The 18271-nt window shown below is 41.7% G+C and overlaps 1 protein-coding gene across 1 annotated transcript in view; it reads left to right on the top strand.

Moving 5' to 3' along the window:
- The first annotated feature begins 5482 nt into the window (after positions 1–5482).
- The window catches only part of LOC132243214 (transmembrane 9 superfamily member 2-like), a 39195-nt gene continuing 26406 nt past the window's right edge, over positions 5483–18271 (top strand). Inside the window, exons 1-8 of the mRNA XM_019492768.2 lie at positions 5483–5665; positions 5996–6063; positions 7402–7495; positions 8544–8671; positions 8923–9052; positions 12798–12925; positions 15244–15355; positions 17895–17974. Coding sequence (XP_019348313.2) covers positions 5489–5665; positions 5996–6063; positions 7402–7495; positions 8544–8671; positions 8923–9052; positions 12798–12925; positions 15244–15355; positions 17895–17974 — 917 coding nt within the window. The 5' untranslated portion in view covers positions 5483–5488. The remainder of the gene's footprint in view (positions 5666–5995; positions 6064–7401; positions 7496–8543; positions 8672–8922; positions 9053–12797; positions 12926–15243; positions 15356–17894; positions 17975–18271) is intronic.

The following is an 18271-nucleotide window of genomic DNA, read 5'->3' as shown; positions in this document are numbered from 1 at the left end:
TATATTCTTGCGAGTTGAGAAACACAAGACTAGGTGACCTCCTGAGGTCCCTTCCAACTCTCATTTTTTATGAATCTATGATAAAGGGATGCTTGACTGTGCAATATAGCCGAGGGCGGGTGCATGCTGGAGAAGGCTTGTGAACTCCTCTTAACCTAAACCGTGTTGCAGCCGTGCCTTCTGCGTATGCTTGCATGCTTGGTTTCTGCCTTTGTTTGCAGTCCCTGTTGAATACTCGGCGAGACCGTTCTGACTGGCAGAGTTGAGCACCTGCATAAGTGTCTGCAAGACCGGGGGCCCTGCAAAGACAAAGGAATTGCAAGTTTATTTCACTCTAGCAGTTCAGTGAAGAAATCCAATGAAGGCAAGTTTCAACCACACAAGGGTTTAATGTTGTCTAAATAGGAAGTCGCACTTCTCCTCGCTTCAAATTCATTTTCTCGGGTATCCTCAAGAGGACAAGCCCTAGGACTACTTTGTAGCAGATCTAAGCTGAAATTAAATAATTCTTTTTTGTAGGAATTGGCACTGGAATAAATTGATCACTGTTTTTAAAATGGCACCTGTAGTTAACCTGATGCTGTTTCCTTGTATGGAGCGGGCCTTATAGGTGCAAATTTCAACTTATTATTATAGATTTTGGCTATAGGGGCAAATTCATTAAATGCATGTAAGGTAGGAATAAAATTGTTAATGTGCAGAGTTGTATCAGTTCTGTGAAATTTTAAAATTGGACCTGTGGCTAAACTCAGGGTGTAGACAAAGGTTCTTCAGTAACCCATGAGTCCCCAATAAATATCTTGCGATAGATCCAACGCAGAAGGTTCCTGGCTTCGTCTCCTGTGATGCTTATGGGCAACTCTAAACTATATCCACTTAAATCATGTGGCTATCTGATGCACAAATGGAAAATTTAAAACTATCCAGCGTGCAAGTATAGTCACCCAGAACAGACCATGGAACATATAACGACTCAATGCCCAATCCACAAATACAATGGAGGTATCGCAGCAATACACTGCTGCTCCGGACACAATTGTCTGGCTCAGCCATCTAAATGTAAAATGATAGTTGCTCTTCTGTATCTACATCAGCCATACAAAAGAAGAGCCTTCCAACCCACAGCAGGACCTGAGTTTCTAACTCTTCCTCACTCCCTTAAATCTCATGGAAGCAAAAAAAAAAAAAAAGTGAGGGGGAAGGAGAGGGGAAGAAGCCTGGTTTTATTTCTCCCCCCCCACATACTTTTTTGCAACAGGAAATGAGGATTAGAAAAAATAAATACCTCTTTCCGTTTCCTTTAAGACGTGCTGGTTGCATTCTAAATGATACCTATGAAGGAATTAAGATTTGTTGTTGTTTCAATACGTTTTTACTGCAGCTGAAAAAGCAGCAGATGAAGCTGGTAACAGCAAAAACACCACCCATCTGTTCTTCTTTCCCTAACTAGTCTTGGGCACTTAGACCAAATTAATGCGGTGTCAGACTCTCAGGCTCCCCACGTGCTGAAACCAATGACTGTTTTCAGATGCACAGAATATTTTAGGCTTCTAATTCAAGTCCTGTTTCAGCTTGATCCAGTGAGGGGCTAATGCCAAGCAATACAGCAGCTGGGCCTTGGAAGGAAGCAGCTGTTCCCATTGAAGTCCCACTAATACGGCTAGCAAAAAGGAAAAGGGATGAATTGTTTTGGAGCAGACAAAAATGAAGCATCAAGTTTTAATTTTCCCCCCTCCTACCTCCACAGTTCTGCTTGGCCCCATCTCTCGAGCTGCAGATTGTACAATGATTGTGAGTCATTCTGTAAAATTTGATCTGCTGGTGTGTCATCACATTATTCATTTTGGTAAATGTGTGCCTGCGGGAGGGAAGTTTTTTGACCCCTCCTTCCCTTCCAGACTTGTCCTTGGTGTCTTTCTTGCTTTCAGTCTTCCAGCTTCCTCTGTTACCATGCAGACATCCTGCAGCGGTTGTATGCCTTAATGAGGAATTGAGGCCCAGCAACCTCAATCCCCTGCATACACACAGTCCTGTTGCGAATACAGAAGAAAATGGGGCCTTTGAAATCTGATGGTTCATAGGGAGGGGGTGCTGCAGGTGGTGGAGAAATAGGAAATCAGGAATGTCTGGCCAGCTGGTCAGTCAGTTATAATACTTAAACCAAATTAAATCCTGATTTCAATATAATTAATCCAGACTTCACAGCTTCACCAGAGAAAATGGACTGTTAGTAAAAACTAATTCTTAAATCACCCTCAGTGAAAACACTACGACAATGACTAATAGCAACAGCAACAAACACTAAAGCTTTCTTTCTTATATTTGCTGCCTATGTATATATGCATGGTTGCCATAAATACTGGACATCTCCCAGTTAAAAGTCAGAATAGTTATGAAAGAAACTCTTCGTTTCTTGTTGCATACGTGGGAGTAAAAACTTTCTTGGATAATTTTTAAATTGGCAAAGTCAATTATGCATACATTTTGTGGTGAGCAAACGGTCTTGATGTTTTTGCTGTTATAGGCACTAGGAAAAGTCTGATGTTTCTGGCCTAGCTGCTCTACAAATACAGCTGGCTATTGTTAGGACTCGGTCACAATGCTTTGCCAGGCCATAGCATAGGGAGATGTTCACTGTGTTCTTCATCCATTGGTTTTGTCTGCAGTATGAACGGGAACAGCATTAGGTTATAGTTCCCTATACAACTGCATTTATAGTCTAGGCAGGCCCTTGTTAGGCTTCAACAGTACCATGCCACTAAAATGGGAGAAGGCAGGGTAGAAGTGCACTTGATAGTCTAACTGAATCAGAGAGATGTACGCTTTCATGAGCCAGAGTTCACTTTATCAGATGCTAGCAGTTATAACAGATTAAGACATTTTCCTTTAGGATACTTTAAAGAAGTGGAAGGATGCAGCTAAATGTGTCACTGATTTACCCACTACATCACATCTACAAAACACAGCTCAGTTCCTGGGCTCGCTGATGGCCATAAACACAAGAAAAAAGAAAGAAAGAAGACCAAGAAAAAGCAAGCTTGCATATGCAATCCCAAGCCCCAAATCTCCTCATCTAAATCGTATAAAACACTGCATTGTTCTCCCAGATGTCTTTGTGCAAAGAGAATTATCAAAAGTAGTGTGTTGGAAAATCAATATCGAATAAATCAAAAGTAAAATAATTTCCTCCAGATGTACAGCTAAAAATTAAAAACAGAAATCGGTACTTCCAAAGAGGCCCGCACAAACACCAGCCCTCTGGATATTTGTCATTTGATAGGTATGTCTAAAAATTCAGTCCCTTTCCATCACGAAACTCAGGCTGGAATGGAACAGAGCAAAACACAACAATAATTTTAGTACGGTCTTTGTTAACTTATTGCATTTTATGACACGGATGTTTCTTTTAGTAGCATCTAGATAGACTCTAATCAAGCCCCTTGTTCCGGTTTGCAGTATCAGGGCAGGATAATCACACAGTTCACAAGAGGACCTTGCACAAAAAGGACTTGCCCAAGAATTTTCTGAAGGTCTTTTTTCTGCCTTATCTTGACAGAAATCAAAACTGAAAAAAAAAAATCCTTAATACAAACCTGCTTCAGTTGAAGTTTCATTTTAAAAGAAGTCTGTTTATTAAACCACATCCCTGATATTGTGACCCATTTGTTTCAGTTGCTTTAAGTTGAGTTGAGATTTCCAGAACACAATGGCTTCTACCCTTTTGTGCCTGCCTGATGCTGTCACATGAAAGGAGCAGCCAGTTAGTGAGTGGTGAGTTGATGAAATCACGAGAAGCAACGGTGACACACTCATGACCTGCCCTCAGAGGTAAATGAGGATACGAGAGGCAGCGGTGAGGGCATGGTGGAAGAAGATGCCTATGCTGCAGTTGCAGCAGTGACCTTACGCTGCTTCTACACGCCACGAGGGGTTAATTTAGTTTAGTTCTCCCTAAGTTGAACTGTTTCCACTGTTTCAATTTAGGGAGAATTAAACCGAACTAAACCCCTGTGGCGTATACACAAGGGTGGGGCCTGATCCATACCTGCCTCTCCGTCGATAAGGGTAGGGGTGAGCTGCTGGCGGCCTGAGCAGTCCCTGAGCTGCGAGGGGGCCCAATGCTTCCCTCCACGGTGGCGGTGCCCCCCGGTAGCACCCACTTCTGGCACCCAGGGGGTGCCACCATTGCCTAGGGAAGCACCGGGTGGCCCCTGCCTGGCTCAGGAAGGCAGGCTCTGGGAGAGAAAAAAAAATCAGGTTCCTCACCGCTTTTTTTTTTGTCTTCAGTTGAGTCTACCTGCCTGCACGGGCTGCCGTTGTGTTGCACAGCAGCAGGAGAAAGCAGGGGGGTGGGACAGTGCACGGGGCGCTGAATGCCCGCCAAGCCCCGAGCACGTCAGCTTCCAGCACCCCATGCACTGCTGCACTTCGTTAGGTAGCAAACTAACACACCTTGGAGGTGTTTCATCTTGCTAAGCTCCAAAGCTATTTAAAGCAGACTATGCTGCTGAGCGTGCAAACAGCAACGCCATTAAAGCGGATTATGCTGCTGAGCGTGCAAACAGCAATGACATTAAAGCAGAATATGCCGCTGAGCATGCAAACAGCAACGACATTAAAACAGACTACACTGCTGAGTGTGCAAGCAGCAATGCCATTAAAGCAGAATATGCTGCTGAGCGTGCAAATAGCAACTCCGTTAAAGCGGGCTATGCCACCGAGCATTCAAACAGCAACACCATTAAAGTGGACTACACTGCTGAGCGTGCAAACAGCAACGCCATTAAATCAGAATATGCCGCTGAGTGTGCAAACAGCAACGCCATTAAATCAGAATACGCTGCTGAGTGTGCAAACAGCAACGCCATTAAAGCAGAATATGCTGCTGAGCGTGCAAATAGCAACTCCGTTAAAGCGGACTATGCCACTGAGCATTCAAACAGCAACACCATTAAAGTGGACTACACTGCTGAGCGTGCAAACAGCAACGCCATTAAAGCGGACTATGCTGCTGAGCGTGCAAGCAGCAATGCCATTAAAGCAGTGCAAAAGGGCATTTAAGCCGCCTTAAAGGCCAGTGCTGTGGCGTGTACAAAGGCCCTGGGGGAGGTGTGACCACCCAGGTCCCAGCCCCAGGGTGGAGCGCAGCCTGGCCGGATTTACTCTGCCCCGGGGCGGGTTGCAGCTGTTGCTGGGGTCTGTGCAGCGGCCGGTCCCTGAGCTAGCGATGCTAAGCCAAGGCCCATATTGTCTTGCATATCACATGCCCCGGAATATAACCCGCAGCCGATTAGTTCCGACTCGGTGCGGCGCGCGCTGCATCACACCCCGCGGCCTGGCTGCACACGCCCGCCTTTGCCCGCCCCGGGGCGCTCTGCCCTCACCCAAGATGGCACCCGCGGCGTCACCGCCGGGCCCGGCGCGCGGGCCGCATGCGTGCGCATGCGCCAGCGCGACGGCTTGTGACGCCGCCGCCGCCGCCCGGCCCATGCCGGCGCCGTGCCCCCCGCCCCATCCCGTCCCCGCCATGAGGGGGCTGCCCGCGGGGGCCGCCGCCCGCCTCCTGCTCCTGCTGCTGCTCGCGCCCCTCGCCCGCGCTTTCTATCTGCCCGGCCTGGCGCCCGTCAGCTTCTGCGAGCCGGGCAAGGAGGGCGACGGCTGCAAGGTGCCGGGCCCGGCCCAGCCTGGCGCCCCGGGGGGGGAGGGGAGGGGAAGTTGAGTGAGGGAGTGGGGGCAGGAACGGGGCAGCCAAAAAATCAGTGAAAATGACATTTTTTGAGAGGGGACTTGCATCTGCGCAGGGGTGGGCTGATCTAAACAGGCAGATGCGCTGGCCTAGGTGCAGCCTGGGGGGGGGAGAGGGAGGGAATCAACACCCCCCCCCTCCCCGCCTGGGTCTAATTAGTTGAACAGGCTTTTCAAGGTCTTTATTTTTTTCCGTATTTGTCCACCCATGATTTCTGTTTTGTTTTATTTTTCCTTCCCATTCTTGTAGTCGCTCATTGAGTTGTTTGTGAACAGACTGGACTCGGTGGAATCGGTCCTGCCGTACGAATACGATGCGTAAGTATATGGCACACACGTCCTGGCCTGGTTTCTCTCCTGCGCTTTCAATGCGGCGCGACCCCTTGTCACGTGACGCCGTGTCTGGGAAGCCTGACAACATGATCAGACTAGGTGAAGGAATACATGTTCGTATTCCTCTGTGAGTAATTAATTGGGGACGGTGAAGATGAGGGGGCTGGGTTTGCCATGCCGTGCATCCCATTTGGGAGGTCCAGATTAATCTCTTGTCTAATCAAATTATTTATAGTTATTTAAAAAAAAAAAAAAAAAAGGAAGTTTATTTGCTGGCAAACTAGAGGCTTTCAGTTTCTTTTTCTGTCTCTGTCCAAGGTGAACCTGAAAAGAAATGTGGTTTCCCACCTCCGACCTTTGTTAAATTTCTGTTGCTGTTTGTTTCCGGGAGGTAGTATTGTGAAATTTGTGGAATCCACTGATGAATAACAAGTGAGACTCATAAATTTCACTGTGTGTTTGCTTGGTAGCAGCAGATTACTGGAGCTTGTCTCAGATTGCAAACAGAGGTAGCAATTATCTTTAAATGTTGCACAGATCTCAGTGACTTAGGCCTGCATGCAGTTGGGGGGAAGCTCAGTCACTAGTGGCAAATATTTTCATAGATTCATAGACGTTAGGGTCGGAAGGGACCTCAGTAGATCATCGAGTCCGACCCCCGATCATCAAGTCCGACCCCCTATGATTTTTGATCATACCTTTTAGATACTTATATGTGAAAAGTAGAACCAGAATAGTTAGACTCCTTGCCTTCTCCCCCAGTCTTCTTCTGTTTAAATACAAAAAAGTGCTGGGGGAAGTTGTAGAAAAACTGATAGCCTCATATTTTGCCTCCTAGTGTAAATACTCCCTCTTTGGAATGCACAAAAAAACCGGTGCAAATTAATTTTTCTCCGAAATGATATATTTTTATTATTCTTCCTTTGGCCTTGTGCTGTGGAAGGAACATAAACAATGACTTACGTGATTATTTATTTATTTATTTATTTTTGGCTGAAGTTTGCCTAACTTTTTTATTTAAAATGTCTTTTGCAAAAGGCCCTGGCACTAAAACATGACTGTTTTATATCTAAAAGAAATATTACTTATTCTAGGGAGTGTCCTGGAGGGCAATTGACATTTTATATACAAATGATCTAATCTCTTTGAGATTAGGTTGTTTGCTTTTGTTTGTTGTTAATGGAAATGGATGTTAACCGTTGGTGATAAGAGGCATAAAGACTCCAATATCAGGGATGTGGTTTAATGAACAGACTTCTTTTAAAACTAAATTTCGGCTGAAGTGGGTTTGTATTAAGGATTTTTTTTTTTCTTTTTCTTTAGTTTTGATTTCTGTCAAGATAAGGAAGAAAAAAGACCTTCAGAAAATCTTGGGCAAGTCCTTTTTGGGGAGAGAATAGCATCATCACCATACAAGGTTATTCCAGCCCTTGAACATGACAATATTGTACTCGATAGTTATAGTCTCAACTCTGCTCAGCCTTTCCTTTGGTTAAGTTCAGCAGACTGAAAGCAAGCATGAGTTTTGGACTGTTAGTGTAATGTTGGATTTCTTTCTTTATAAAATGTTCTTGCTTACCATTCAGTAAGTTTCACATCTAAGAAAACCTCTAAATGCTTTTTCCCAAGAGTACTCAATGTTATGTTTATTTTATAGAGAATATTCAAGTAGAAGTCCCCATATGAACAAAATTGTGGTTAGTATTCATTGGAAATTGAGACAAACTAATCTACTCTACCAGTATGCACGCACTTTTAAAAAACTATTTATGATGTGGCGATGCAAATGTAGAGAATTTTGACATCCTATTTGTTTCCCTTTGACATAGCCCACAAGCTATAGTATCTTCTTATTTTAAGTATTGCTTGTCTACACTAGGACTTCTAATTGTGCCTTTTACACCTGCTAGCTGACAATTGTAAGTTCTGACCTATTTTAAATGTGCGCAGACTTTTTTTTTCCTAATGGAAAAGTGCACTTCGGCTGGAAAGGTTCATCGTCTTCCTGTATTTTGGCAACATTACTACTGTAGGCTCTTAGAGCATCTATCTGTGATGAGTCTAAAAGCTTACATTGAAATCTGGATGTTGTTAATAACATTTGAAATGGATGTTGGTAATAACCTAATTTCCTGATGTACTGTGTTGAGCAAAACTGAGTGGGAGAGAAAGGAAAAAACATTTATATAATTCTACCAGTTTTCAACTGAAAAAATCTTACTGTTAACGTATCATGTATTTGTATAATTCTGACTGGAGGTATTATGCTTTTAAGAGTGAGCAATGTTTTGGACAAGACACCTGGAAATCTTGATTCTTAAGCTGAAGTTCAGTGTAAAAAAACAGACTGACTTCAGAATTTTTTTTTAATCCTGAAGGGCAAGGATCTGGATGGGAAAAGACTTTAAGAAGGAATGTTGGGAACGTAATTTTAAAATTGTGCTTTTTGTGTGTATTTGTAACAGTTCAAGTTTAACAAACCTGAAACATGCAAGAGAGTTTGTATAAAATCGTATGACCCAGAAAATGCTAATGACAGAAATAAACTGGAGTTTTTGAAGAAGGGAATGCAGCTGAATTATCAACATCACTGGTGAGTTCAGATATGCTCTTCATTTTTCATTTTGTTGCTTGTAGTTAATTTAACACAACATAATTCATTGTTCCAAATGGACACATTCATGCTTGCTATCTCATAATTATTCTGCAACATAATGTTCATTATGACCTAATGAAAACCCTGTGGCCTTTTTCCTTGAATATTGCATACCAATGTAACAATGAAGGAACAACTAGATAACATTTCTTACTGAGGAACTGCCTGTTTAAAATTTTTTTGTCTAGGATTATTGATAATATGCCTGTAACATGGTGTTATGATGTGGAAGATGGACAAAAATACTGTAATCCAGGATTTCCAATAGGATGTTATGTTACTCCAGCTGGCAGAGTTAAAGATGCTTGCATTATCAATGTAAGTGGTGAGAGCTTATTTTTTTTAATATAGCCAGATTCAACTTCTGCAAAGCTGTAGTGTCAGTCAGTGCTTGTGTTCTTTCTGGTACTTGTTAAGCTTTCTTTTCCTTTGTTAAAGAACCGGGTGCTTGAGGAGTCCAGGACAGAAGATCTATAGAACAAGTGTAAACTGTAAAACACATTCGGAAACATGCAATCACATATTTATAAAGCTGTTGTAAACAATATAGTTAATGGTGCAAAACGGCTTCATTGATCAGTTTTTGCTAACACATTTATACATTTTGAAATGATAGCTCATGTTTAGTCTCCAGAAGCAGGATATTTTTTTTCCTAAGGGTTGGGCAGTTAAAGATGTACAAGAGTAAAACTCCACGCTTCACATAGGTTAATGCCATATTCTTCCCTGCCCCCTTGCTAAAGAAATGGTGAAGGCGTAGTCTGCAGTGAATCTCATGCAGGTAAATACCTACCCCCATGTAAAGCCCCGTTACCTTAATAATGCTCTATCTGCACATAACCTGTGGTGCGTTTGTTAGGAAATAAACCTTTCAGTGAATACCCAGGAATGGATATTGAAGCGTCAGCTGCAGAAAGCGTAGCATTTGGGGAAATTAGAACTTAAAACACCAGGTTCATTCTGAATGCCAAACAGCTTTGACAAAGAAAATAATTCTATTAGCAGGAAGCTGAAGGGAGTGGAATTTGGTGGCACAATGAATGATGCACTAATATTTTTGGGAAGTATTATCACATAGCCACAAGAAAATAATTGTATACAGCAATGGATTTTTACCAGCAACTGGCCAGCATGTTATTTACCACAAAAAAGTTTCTTTGGTTTTGATACCCAAGTAACACTGAACTGCATGTTGTTCTCAGCAAAATCCAAACCTGTTTCTAAAGTGCGTTCCAGCATGTATGCTAGCTGTATTGCACCATAAATAAAGTATTTGGACAAATTACTAGGCTACAGATAAATTAATCCATTGATATGGCATGGTGTCAGGAAGGAAACTAGCATCTGGGCACAGAAGACCATCTCGCAGGCCTTGTGAACGTAAGGTTGACATGCATGTTTTAGGGAGTGTCAGGATTTTCTGAGGGCACAATCAAAATACGTATTCCATCTTGCCTAAATTCTGAAGAGTTAGCACTCATAATAATAATAAATAATAATAATAATAGCAGCATAACATACCAAGACCTGCTATGAATGCAGGGCTATACAGTAATTGTGATGTTTTTTGGTTTTAGTGTCCTCCTAATTTCCTTACACTGCTCAAAGTCTGACAGAGAACAAAACGGTCACTACAACCATGGATTCTGGAGCATTGTAGCAAAATGCCAGAAATTAGCATTGTCATTAATACTATGGTTCTAGTCACAGTTGGGAGGAAGAAACTAGATGCACTAGCTCTTAGATGGTTGATTTTTTTGTTTTTTTTCTCCCCCCCCCCTCCCCCCCCCCCCTTCTGTCCCCCAGCGTCAGAACTTCTTAACTGGGTTTTTGACTGTAACTGTGTCGGTCTAAGGACATGGGCAAGCCAGGGTTCTTTGGGTAGATGGTGATATCTTTTATTAGACCAACTGAGTAGTTGGGGAGAGAGGGTTGTTTTCTTTTGGGTGCAGTCATCCTTCTTCAGGCATACAGAGTCTGCTGTTCTGAGACTGGAAGGAATGAAAGAAGCTAAAAGGATGACAGCATGTCAGTGAGCATGTAAATAGGTGGAAATTAGGAAAACAAAAGGTAGAGCAGGGAAAGGGGGTGGGGCAGGGAAAGCCAAAGGTAAGTAAGGGAGACTCTCTACAGGAGTAGATCGTAGATATAGAGAAGAGATCTGTCTGTGAAAAAAATAAATAGCTGGAAATTAGGAAGACAAAGGGCAGAAAAGGAGGGGAAGAGAAGGGATGGGGGAAGAAAAGTATAAGAGATCAGGTCTGGCAGGTACTTGGTGAATCAGATGTCAGGCAGGTTGTAATGTGTCATAAATCCAATGTCTATACTGGGTGCATGATTTTTTTTGTATCCAGTAGATTTATGAAGTGAAGTTCGTAGACTCATCTACGAAAGGTGTTTTGTAAGTTCCCTTTGAGGACTAGAACTGAGAGCTCAGAGAGGCATTGATTGTCCTTTGAGAAGTGTGCATCCACAGGTAATTGGGTGTTCTTGTCTTTGATGGATTTTCGGTGTGCGTTCATTCTGGTGTGCAGTTGTTGTTTGGTTTCTCCTACATATTTTCCATTGGGGCATTCAGTGCACTGGATGAGATGTATTACATTTCTAGAGGTGTAGGTATAAGATCCAGGATCGGTGATGGTTTTGTTGTGGGGTATAGTTATTGTGGGAGTGGTGTAGTTGTGTTGGCAGGTCTTGAATTCACTCCCTCTCCGAGCTCTCAGTTCTAATCCTCAAAGGGAACTTACAAAATATCTGATTCACCAGGTACCTACCAGACCTGATCTCTTACATTTTTCTCTTTCCCCTCCTCCTCCCCTCCTTTTCTACCTTTTTGTCTTCCTAATTTCTGACTATTTACTTTTTCACAGACTAGATTTTCAAAGTAGAAAAGAGGCACTGCTGTAAAGTCTCCCTTACTTACCTTTGGGTCCCCCCCCTCCCTTCCCTGCTCTACCTTTTTGTTTCCCTAATTTCCACCTACTTACCTTCTCACTGACATGCTGTCAACCTTTTAACTTCTTTAATTTCTTGGAGTCTGAGAACAGCAGAGACTCCCTGTGCCCGAAGAAGGGTGATTGCACTGGACAGCTTGCAAAAAAACTTTTTTTCCAACTACTCAGTTGCTCTAATAAAAGACACACATCTACCCAAAGAACCTTGCCAGAACTCTTTAATATTACTTCTGAGAGTATTGTGGGAGAAAGTTTATCTGAAAGTTTTGGGGTCAGGGACAGAAACATCATGCAGAAAAGTATGCCAAGCAAGACTTTTCTTCCTACGTGAATAATCAAACAGTGCTTTGGAATGCAAGTCTTGTTGTTCAGGATAATTTAACTAATAGGGGAAGAGGTTGGGTGAGTTAGAATTATTTTCTGAAAGCACTGAGTTATTAACCTCAATGGTGGGTGATGCAAAGACTTTGGGACAAGTTATAAGCAAACAAATTTGGAGTGACTGGGGGAGGGGGAGAAATTCAAATACCTTTTTAATAACAACAGGCCTTGTCCTCACTAGTGAACTAAATAGTTGTAATTCAACCTTATTGCTTCCTTTTTGGGGGGTTGTTAAGAAAAGCAGCCACTGGTAGCAAAGGTGCGATTAACTCTGGCTACAGAATTTTCTGGTCACATCTGCACTGCTACTTCCATCATTGCTGCCAGTTTTTAGTGTGGGTTTAACCCAGGCCACCTGGGGCAGCAGCTTTGTTTAGAGGCAGTAGCAGACGCATCTCTGAATGTATTTGGTTTAGCTACCAAAGGGGGGAACATTGTGTCTCATTTTTGTGGGTTCCATACACATTCTGCATCTGGACTGGCATCTTTAGCACAATATCTTTGTAAGGCTAATTTTAAGCTCTTTCAAATCTAATTTTGAGATGCAAAGATTATCCTTTGCTCTTTTTATTTACTCTGCTTTTATGGTTTGTTACGCAGCTGATGCTTTTAGTTATGCATAAATGATTCCTCTGTCACTTTGCCTTGTCTTCTATTTTGATATTAATCGTTCAGTATTGTGCATCATCTTCTGTTGGAAAGGTTTTCAAACATTTAATGTTTTTCAGGCTGAGTTTAACAAGAAGAGCACTTTTTACCTCTTTAACCATGTTGACATTACCATCATGTACCATAGCGGGAAAGATGAAAGCTGGCCTGGAGCAAGGCTGGTGATGGCAAAACTGGAACCAAAAAGGTAATTGCCACTTTTTAATATATAGCTAGCAAAATCACAGATTCATCTTGGTGGGAACCCAGTTTTGTCCTTTTTGAAGAGCTAGCTGTGCTCACTTAAGCATTAAAACTCTTGTAATACATCAATATGTTCTTATATAACTATACTGGAGTAAAACTTATTTACTGGGTAGGGGCTGCTGCTGCATTAGGACTAAATATCCATATTTTCACTTTTCGGATATCAAAGTGGGGTGGAGGGAGGCAAAATACATTATTTGGCGCATCAGGCTCTTCTCCCACACCACTGTCCAGCACCATTGATTGATTGACTGACTGCATCTTCTTTCATCTGTCAAGATGATGGATGGCCATGTGGAGAAAAAAACGTTTCTGGTTTCTTGTTACCAAATTAATTTCTTATCCTGTAAGCCCTCATCCTTATAGCATTTAAAATCCTTGTTTTTAAGTGTTTTGGGTGCTATAATTTGGAGAGTAGGACTTTTCTATCCTTGCACAGCTATTGTATAGAGTTGGAAAAAAAAGTCATACTCATCTACAAAGCAGCAAAATACCTAAGGAGGCTAAACTTGTTTTCTGTGGAGAAAAGTGAGCAGGGTTTTTTGTTCACTTTACACGTTGATTGTACTTGCAACAGTAGAAGCTTGCATAGTTTCAAAGGTCAGGAATAGACTGAAATGATGGTTACTCTAGTTTATGGACTAGTCTATGTGGATGGGTGCCAAAACCAACAGTAAGTAGCAGTTGCAGTTCTGTGCTTGTACAACCTAAATGTGCGTGTTAAATGTGCACTTAGATTACATGATCGTAAACTTTTTCAGCTACAGTTCATAAACATTGCTGGAAGGTTATAACTATGTTCAGCACTGGGCACCTATACATAAGAAGCGAGGCTGCTTGGAGTCGCCATAATTACAATGTAGTGGAGCAGGTTTGATTAATCAAGTCTGATGGAGCGTGGTAAATTATCGCACTCCAACATCTTGTGTATCAGCATGCCCGTGCTTAAAAATGGAGGCAGTGGCGCTTTAACTAAAGCTCATTGGACAAGCTCATTTTAGTTAAAGTGCCCCACCGCCATTTTTAAGCACGGGGACGCTGATACACAAGACGCTCTGGGCGCTTTAATTAGAGTGCTGCTCTAATTAAAGGCCTCCCCCTTCCTCCTGGAGCATGGGGATAAATGCCCTGTATTTTTAATTTTACTGATCTAGTAAAATAGTAATATCCTTCTTAAGTAAAAGTTTATCCTCCCTCTCCAAATTTATTTAGTTAAACAGCCTGGGGCAGATTCTGTCATTTCCCATTTTGAGTAGTATGTTATTCTGAAACAGAATTAGGTATACAGTATTTGAGTAATAACATATAACATATAAGCAGTAGCTTGACTGTACTGCTGGACAGACCACAAGGGGGCATAGTTAGGTTGCACCTGTACCGTTACTGTTCTTATGTTCTGATTTGGTCACTTAAACCGAGTTCTCCTGGTGCAGTTTTATATCTGGACTTTCCTAGGCTTTTATGAAAGAAGTCTAGAAATAGTCTAGACTTTGTAGCTTGGTTGGCATGTAAATATGCAGTAGTGAACATAGGCTCTGTGAGATGGAATTAGCAACGTTGTACATCCTGTACATTTGCTATCTTGAGAGGTTCAGAGAGATGAGGAGTCATTCTTATGCAGTCTTTGAGTTCTGTATTGTCTTTGTCTTCAGGGACTGTGAAGTCCACCTTACAGCATGTAGAAACCCACTCTTAGCCACATACCTTGCAAGTTGCTTAGGACCCGTGTAGCTCGGATAGATGGACCCATGTTCCGTGAAGTTGCAGTTCAATTTCCGGTGCACAGCATGGCCTTCTCTGGTAACACACATCATAAACTTTGCAGATATCTGCCTCTGAGATGCCCTGAACAAATCCAGGACATCCTTCGAGAAGCCCGTGATTATTGTATTGGTTCAGATAAATCTGATTCCGTTTGTACAGTCACATAGTACTTTTCACTTCTGTGGCATGTTTTAACTTCATCTCCTCATCACTTCTGCCTGAAGAGCTATTGCAAGAAAAGTGAATAATGTGTTACCATATGTGCCCTTTTTCCGTGGATTCAAAAACATCCAAATCATGTCAGCTCAGACTACAAAAAGGGGAGTGGCTGGTAGAAAGTTGTGGTTTCAAAGAAATCTGAATAGTTATTGCAAAAAGATACAAAAAATAGTTGGCAAGAGTGTTTTATTTATTAGTCCATATTTTAATTGTGAAGCAGATCTCTACTCAACCCAACAGATATGAATCTTATTTAAAATCTTTTTGTTCTGCTAGCTACAAACATACAGATAAAGACAACTTAAATTGTCAAGGTCCTCCCATGGAGATCCCCAGAGATTTCACCAGCAAGCTGGATCTGATCTACACTTATTCTGTGACATTTGAAGTAAGTCTCTAGAATTTATTACCAGGACACAAAAGTCTTTGGAGCTGTGCGCGTGGTTTTTTTTCCCCCCCTCTCCTCCTAGCAGTTTTGTTTGCTTAAGATAAATGTTTACTGTTCACAAAAATATATTGCAGTAGTGAAAAGCTTTCTGAGGAACAGCTTTTAAAAGCAACACATTTTGTAGCTATAGAGGTATTAAAGTCCAGCACCAAATCCCAGAATGTAGTAGGAGAGTAGTGTAATTCTGTTCTAAAAAGCAGCTTCCAGATAAAGAGATTTCTAATGAAAAGTAAGAAGACTTTGACGACAGTCCTAAAATTGGAAGTCCAATTGGTTTATTTTTAGTAATGCATGAATATTCTGTGAGTCAGTCTGTGCCTCTGGCTGCAACAGAACAAATCTGAATTTTTTTACTCTTTTTTACTAATAGCTTAGACAGTGGATTTGTATAGGATGCTTTGGATAGGGATGATACTGTCTGAGGCAGGGGGTTGGACAAGATGCCTTCTGGAGGTCCATTCCAGCCTAACTTCTCTCTCAACAAGAATCCTAGAGAAGTAGGGACAGGATAGGATCTTGTAGGGATAAAGGTAACATTTTTAAAAATAAAGCTTAAATTTGGCATTAAAATGAATAGAACCTGAATTAACACACAGCAGGTCTCTTAAAGACGATTCCTTTCCACAGTCAGTATTCAGTTGCACTGTTCAAGTGATCCTCATTGGAAGAAATACATGTATAACCCTACCTAGAGACATGTGGGGCTTTGTAATCTACCTCAGGGGTGGCCAGCTTGTGGCACATGTACCCTGGCCAGCCTCTGTGGCACCTGGCAGGTCAGGGATGGGACAGGCTTCGTGGCATCCTGATTGGCAGGAGGTAGAAATTAGAGCAGGGGGTACAGGGTAGGAAGCAGGGAACAGCAGCAGATTGGGCAGGCGGAGGGGATCAGAGCAGCACTGGGGGAGGAAATAAGGGGAGGGTGGAGCTAATTGTGGCATGCCTGCCAAAAAGGTTGCACCCTGTATTGATCTACCTAGTTTTTTCTCACGCTGGTTTATAGCAAGCCTATTTTTTGGTTCTTCTCTAGTTTTGTTTGCTATCCTGTTTATTTTGAAAGTGCCTTTATTATAATTTCATGTACTTCCGTGCACACTTGAATTTCATTAGGCAGTGGATTTTCAGACTGTCTGAGATTTGTCTTTTGCTTATTACTGGTTAGGCAGTAGCGAATCGAGCCTATTTTGTAACTGTACATTTGTCCCAGTTTGAAAAGTCAACTTTCTCGGGGAATGAGGAGAGTTCAGTTTTAATATGTTGCTTCAGACCTTGGTGCCTCTGTTCTAGCCAGCCTGTCCTAAAAGCATGTTGGTTCTGATTTGTTTTCGTGATGTAAGACCCTGGTCTTTTAGGGATTGGATGGAGACCACCAGCTTATTTTGTGTTGGCAGCCAGACAGCCGTCATATAGTCATAGCTTTCACTCTTTACCAAATTGAATTTGATTTGAACTGGTGACCTCAAGGTGCAAGGTTCTAGATCCTATTACTTTTCCCTCGAGCCATCCTGCGTCCCTTTGCCTTGCTCCATGAATGAGCCTCCTGTCTGTTAACTCTGGTGCTTAAATCTTTGCGATTAAATTGCAACGTGTAACTGTAATGTCAGCTTTACTTAGTAATTCATAAAATGTGTTACACACTTGAAATATCTATACTGCTTTCAACCAAGGAGCTTCTAAAGTATAATTATTGCCAATTCAGATACTTCCAGCAGATGGCACTGTGTACATCTTAAATACCATGTATATTTAAAATTGACTGCTACTCTATTTTTAGTCTTATATTTGGGATAGAATAATATATGGCTCTCAATATGTTGCTTTACATCACCAGTTCTCAAAACACTTTTAAAGGAGGCAGGTATGCGGCAAAATATTTGTTTTTAGGCCTAAAGAAGGATATTGCAGCTAAAACTTCTTAACTGATGCCAGTAATAGTTTCTTTTGCATCCAAGACACTTGCTATTTAAAAGTAAGCTAAGCATGTTGATACGATCCAATTGCTGATACGCAGCGCAGCAGCTTGGAAAGTTTTTAAAGCCAAGATGACAATTTTTTTAATTAAACGTAGATTCCTCGAGAGCCAGCAGTTATATTTGGTGGTCACAATTGTGTACCTGGCAAATGCAGAAAGGTGTGAACTTGCTGCATGCACCTTGTGAACATGCTGTGGTCTGAAGAAATGGGACTTTGTGGTCACAAAAGTACTTGGAACAAACAAAATAGAGAGATGAATGAAGATTTCAGTACTTATAGAATTTAAGTGCTCTATGGGTCATATTGAAGAGAAGATGACACGTTGGTAGACTTAGAAAATGATCATTTATGAACAAGAAAAAGATACCATGGTTGTAGTCAACAAGGGTGAATGGTAAATTTGAACCAAATAGTTGTGCAAGCTCACCAACTTTAGGAGGCATCAGTGAAAACTTTTACTCGTTAAAAGTCATGTTTTGCTTACTTATTTTTTCTTTGCTTATAGGAAAAGAATAAGATTAGGTGGGCTTCCAGGTGGGACTACATTTTGGAGTCTATGCCACATACCAACATTCAGTGGTTTAGGTAAGACTTTTAATTTGTGAAATGAATATCTTGTAGCAAAGCACAGAAAGTGTAACTTTTACTGTGGTAAAAAGAAATCTCTTAGTTTTCAGGCAAGCAAACTCTTCTTGTTTCCATATGTGGAGTAACTTTTATCAGTCTTCAGTCTCTTGGGACCAACTGCAGTATTGCATTTCAGTAAAGGAATGTGCCATTAGTATCCAAAGGCAAAGCAACTTCTAGGCTTTTATTTCTACTTTTTTACTCTACAGAACTTTTGAGAAGTTACTGCCCATCATTTTTCTTACCATTACTGTC

Source organism: Alligator mississippiensis, chromosome 8, assembly GCF_030867095.1.
Source record: "Alligator mississippiensis isolate rAllMis1 chromosome 8, rAllMis1, whole genome shotgun sequence".
Taxonomy (NCBI): domain Eukaryota; kingdom Metazoa; phylum Chordata; order Crocodylia; family Alligatoridae; genus Alligator; species Alligator mississippiensis.
Note: the sequence above shows the minus strand (reverse complement) of the source record. Positions and strands in the feature narration are given on the sequence as shown.